The 5,823-nt window shown below is 37.4% G+C and overlaps 1 protein-coding gene across 1 annotated transcript; it reads right to left on the bottom strand.

Moving 5' to 3' along the window:
• Positions 1–1,588: 1,588 nt before the first annotated feature.
• LOC108203846 (uncharacterized) lies at positions 1,589–5,589 on the bottom strand. Its single transcript, XM_064080109.1, has 5 exons — positions 5,493–5,589; positions 5,181–5,399; positions 4,192–5,060; positions 2,415–3,454; positions 1,589–2,327 (listed from the first exon to the last, which is right to left on the bottom strand). The coding sequence occupies exons 1-5, from the start codon at positions 5,587–5,589 to the stop codon at positions 1,589–1,591; spliced, it is 2,964 nt and encodes a 987-aa protein (XP_063936179.1).
• Between the last annotated feature and the right edge of the window lie 234 nt (positions 5,590–5,823).

Here is a 5,823-nt window from a genome sequence, read left to right as displayed (position 1 = left end):
GCACATCAAACACTCTGTATTCAAGAACAAGCTAGTAGTTTTGGAACTTCAATACCTGCAACCTCCTCAGCAAAAACTCAGTTGTTAATTTTATTTTAAAATGATATTCTTGGTTCACAAACTTAAACTTGCCTTCCATCACCAGGCCAGCCACCATTAATTAGAAGCCTTGTTGTTTTCATTCATAAGAGGCCTTAAAACATATCAAATACTGACATGATCAAAATTTTCAGTATTTTAAATTTGCTAGTACAAGAGACATAAATATAAATTTATGTACTTGATTGGGATTTAAAATTAATTTAAATTTATATGCTCCCATTTTACTAGTGCCAAAAACATTATATATTTCAAAGCCCAAAAAAGAAGATATACCATGGGCAAATATTGCATAACTTAAACTGGAAGAGCCATGTGGAGGAGGGTATTGATCTTTCTTGGAGCATATTCTTCATTGTCAGCGAAATGAAGTGAAATTTCTGTACCATCACCAACTAATCTTTGTATCAAGTCATTGTAGATTTATATATAAACACAAACTTGATATACAGGTTGGAAATGAAGTGTATCATAACTTCTGTATTAATATGTTTGTATGCCCGCGTAGGTAATTTATTGAACTCATACCTTCCGTGATGCTGAATATCAGTAGAAAATAAAAGTAATTAATTTATCAAAAATATCTTGACAGAATATTCAAAAGTACTTATAAGTTCCTCTGGAATACAGATAATATTTTCTCATACATGAGAATTCAATTTCTTACCTACTTCCCTAAACTATTACTCCATCAGACTATGAGCTATAGACTTGCAAGTTTCTGATGAAACTTTATTCTGGCATCACAAATACTCTCTTCTGGCACTAGTTTAAGTTGAGGTATTAGCATCAACTACACAAAATGCATTCTTAATATTTTGACAACTGCATCTGAGATATCCTACTGCTGTGGAGACATCTTCACAATGTACGGCGCGTCCACAGGAATTTCCTTGGTCAGTGCCCGGAACGACGTGGTCAAGAGAGTGCCACTGGAGCCTTAATTGTGTGAACAATGAAGATCCATGAGGAAGTATTGTGAAACCGTAAGGAAAAATAGCTAGGGAATTAAGACTGCTGCCACCTAGTATCACATCTATACTGCCAATTTCAGTGGAGGCAAACACAATGTGGGATGCAACGGAATCACTCCAGCTTTCCTAAAGTAGAATGTGCACCGGGCTCGTAGTCACCTATGTATGTAGTTTTTGTGAACTGTCCCTTATGATGTAACCTGAGAATGTAATCTTTTTCCGCCATTCTGAAAATTAAAAAAAAAACAAAACTAATTAACAACAAACAGTTGATATTGGAAAAATAATATGAACATCAATCCTGTAAACTTGAAGCGAGAATAACTAATTGCATACAAAATTACAACAAAGTGATTACATACTAAATGAGTAACAATAATAATTAATCAGGTCTTCAAGCAATGAAGATTTGAACAAAATCAAGTGCAACAATAATAATTAATCAGGTCTTCAAGCATTGAAGATTTCAACAAAAACAAGTGCAACAATTATCTAGGAACCAAGTTCTCCATTTTTTAGAAAATTTCAGCATTATTCTGCTCTGGATCATCAGGTGTAACATGTAATTGCTTTGTCGGAATGTCATCTCTGCACCAACTAATGACATGATCAACGTCATGTACTTGTCCTTGCAACTCATAACTTATGTCTGCAACATCTTCAACTGAACCCATCCCATCTTCCACTTCAGAATACTGATCCTTTGGAGATTTTTTGATAACAAAATGTAAGTTTTTGTCAGTAGGATCTTCTATATAGAAGACCTGTTGGACTTGTGTAGCGAGAACGAAAGGATCTTCTTTATGACATAACTGGTTAAAGTTCACTCTTGTTAGGCCATAGCATTCCTTACCTTTATTGTACCAACAACACTTAAAAAGAACAACAGTTAATTCTCCCCAGTAGTCGACTTCAATGATGTCCTCAATTGCACCATAGTAACTTACATCTCCTACTATGGGGTTTTGGTCTTTTGCACTAGCGAAACTAGTGGTTAGGGCAGTAACAAAGACACCAGAATTTTGTGTCGTACACCTACGATCTCTACGCTTGGTGTGAAACCTATATCCACTGACCACATAACCAGAAAATCTCTTTGCTGCATGCCCTTTCGCCAAACATGACAATTCTACTGAAATATTTTCTTTATCTCGAACTACCTCTTTTAACCACTTGTGAAATTCAATTGTATGCGTCCATTCCCTTTTAAACTTCTGTGACTTTGCATCTTTTTGAACCAATTGAAGGTGTTCGCTGGATTAAATAATCACCAGTTAGCTTACTTGTAAGACTTCTAAGAACAAATTTATATTAGGTTCTTGTATATATATAAGAACTTACTCTTTTAGCATCTCGATATCCACATTATCACAATTGAATAATATGTATCGATGAGCCTTGATCCAGATCTTTCCTTCTAAATGTATAGATTTCGCGTCTTTATTTTTACCAGATCCAATAGGATACCCTGCAGCGTTGTTGCCATTGTGAGGATCATTTATATTTTCACCTCCATCATTAAAAAATCTGGCACAATATGTCAAACATTCATCTACTATATAGCCTTTTGCTATAGAGTCTTCTGGTTTGCTCCTGTTTCGAACATAAGATTTTAGTTTGCATAAGTATCGTTCGACTCCAAACATACACCTCAAATGCACAGGTCCACCGAATTCGAGTTCCTTGCATAAATGAATAGGTAAGTGAACCATTATGTCAAAAAATGCAGGTGGAAATATCATTTCAAGCTCACAAAGTATTTCAATTATTTCCTTCTGCAACTTTTCAACATCTTCTAATTCGATGACCTTCCCACATATACCCCTTAAGAATGCACTTAACCTCATCAAAGGTATTGGTACCTCAGGTTTCAGTATTTTAACCACTTCAAATTGCAATAAATATTGAAGCATAACATGTGCATCATGACTCTTGTAACCTACTATCTTCCGCTCCTTCATGTGAACAAAACGACTAATATTAGATACCGATCCATGTGGAAACTTCGCATTCATGAAGACTGAACAAAAAATCTCTTTCTCTTTTTTTGTCATATCAAAAGTTGCTGCTCTTATTTCAACTTTTTTGTTATCACCGCATTTAATCGGATGGAGAATCTTTCTAATCCCCATTTGTTCCATATCCATACGAGCATTAAGGTGATCTTTTGTTTTACCCCCAATATTTAACAAAGTCCCCAAAATTTTGTCACAAAGGTTCTTCTCAATATGCATAACATCAAGGTTATGCCTGACCATATTACTACTCCAATATGGTAGCTCATAAAAAATGGATCTTTTCTTCCCAGGGCTGTTTGACGAAGAACCCTTTTGCTTTTTCTGTTTCTTCCCAAAATCATTCTCATAACCACACAACAACTCCTATACCTCCATTCCTGTTAACATTTCAGGAGCAGATAGAACCTCCACTTTTCCATTAAATTTGTGCTTCAAATAGACAACCTTTCTACTGTGTTTTAGATAATTTGATGAGGTCTCATAGTGGCATGAAGGACACGCCAGCTTACCTTTCGTACTCCATTCTGATTGTTAGGAGTTGTCCCACATCGGTTGTGGGAGGGGCATAAAACTAGAATATAAGCAGCTAGAATAACTCCAATTAGTACGAGGCCTTTTGGGAGGAGCCCAAAAACAAAGCCGTGCGGGCTCGGCCCAAAGCGGACAATATCGTACTATTGTGGAGTTAGGCTCGCTTAGCTGGCCCAACAAGTGGTATTAGAGCCAGGTTGGAACGGTCCGTAACAATCTCAAGTGGGCTCCAGAACGGGCCTAGGAAGAGGCAGATGGGCTACCCAGAATGGGCTTAAGGATAAGGCAGGTGGGCCTTCCAGTTTGGGCCAAGGGGGAGCCAGATAGCCAGACGGACTTCTAGTATGGGCTTAAGGGGAGCCCGATCACACGTGAGGAGGCAGAATTCGACAGGTGTCGAGCCCGATGTGTGAAGGGGGAGATTGTTAGGAGTTGTCCCACATCGGTTGTGGGAGGGGCATAAAACTAGAATATAAGCAGCTAGAACAACTCCAATTAGTACGAGGCCTTTTGGGAGGTGCCCAAAAACAAAGCCGTGTGGGCTCGGCCCAAAGCGGACAATATCGTACTATTATGGAGTTAGGCTCGCTTAGCTGGCCCAACACTGATAAAATTGCATATCCGGGAAAATCACTTATTGTCCAAAGGAGACTTGCATGTAGCTTAAATGTGCTATCAGACCTTGCATCATAAGTCTCAACACCAACACCCCATAACTCTTTCAACTCGGCAAGTAAGGGCTGCATATATACATCAATTTCATTACCTACTCCAACCGGGCCAGGAATTAAGGTTGAAAGAATAATATTTTCCGGTTTCATGATTAACCAGGGTGGAAGGTTATAATTAATTACTAAGACAACTGGCCAGGTGCTATGAGAAATGTTCATTGATCGATAAGGGTTAAAGCCATCCGATGCTAAGCCCAACCTTACATTTCGAAATTCTGCAGCAAACTCAGGATATTTGGCATCCATTGACTTCCAACCTTCACCATGAGCTGGATGCCTTAACTTTCCATCCTTCTTCCTTGCTAAAGCATGCCATGTCATTGAGTTAGAGAAATCAGAGCTCATGAACATTCTTTGTAGCCTTTGCGTTAAAGGAAAATATCTCATCACTTTTGCTGGGATCTTAGATTCTTTTAACATATCCATGTTCTCAATTGAATTAAGTTTCTGTTCATATAATTTCCATCTTGATGTTCCACACTTTGTGCACTTATCCAGCTTCTCATTTTCAGCCCAAAAGAGAATGCAGTCATTTGGACATGCATGTATCTTTTGGTAACCAGGACTTAAGTCTTTAATCATACCCTTTGCCACACTAAAAGACGATGGTAGATTTACATCGGGAAAAACCTCCTTTATCAACTCAAGTAACGCAGTAAAGACCGCCTCACTAAATCCATGAATGCACTTTACTTGGTAAAGCCTAACTATAAAACTCAATTGAGTAAATTTCTTACAGTTAGGATATAAAGGTTGTCCACCCTCCTTTACAAGTCGATAAAATTTCTGTGCATCATCATTTTATCCCTTTCTAATTCCATCTTCACCAATACTAGTCATATGACCATATGTATTATGTATCATCACATCAAAATCATCTCCTAATCCCATACCTATATGATCAGTCTCCATCTCTTCAACAACACGGTCTGTCCTAAGCATCGAGACTTCATGAATCCAATCAACACAATGTGGAGAAGGTCCATTGCATATCAGATGGTCACATATAGCAGTGGCACCACTCCAGAATCGATTAATATCTTTTCCTACAAGGGCACTTCAACTCATTTCCTATGGCATGATTTTCAAATGCATTGCTAACAAAATCTAACAACCCCTGCCTATATATTTCACTATACCTCGGAAACGACAACCATTTCTTTCCTTCAACATCCATTCTTCTACATCAATATTGTTCAAAAAATTAACAACAGTACCAAGACAATAACAGAGCATTACATATGGATACAATTCAAAATACAAAATTAAAGAGTCACAAAACCCCCTGCCTATATATAATTAGTCACAAAATTAACACAAAATCAGAACAAGACACAAATTGAAATCAGACCAAAATCATTTGCCACATCAATTTACCCACAAGATTAATACAAAAGGAACAAATTTTAAATTACTACCAATTTACCCATAAATTAACAATTAGGTTCAACCTAATTAAGTCACAATACC

This window comes from Daucus carota, chromosome 6 (genome assembly GCF_001625215.2).
Source record: "Daucus carota subsp. sativus chromosome 6, DH1 v3.0, whole genome shotgun sequence".
Taxonomy (NCBI): domain Eukaryota; kingdom Viridiplantae; phylum Streptophyta; class Magnoliopsida; order Apiales; family Apiaceae; genus Daucus; species Daucus carota.
Note: the sequence above shows the minus strand (reverse complement) of the source record. Positions and strands in the feature narration are given on the sequence as shown.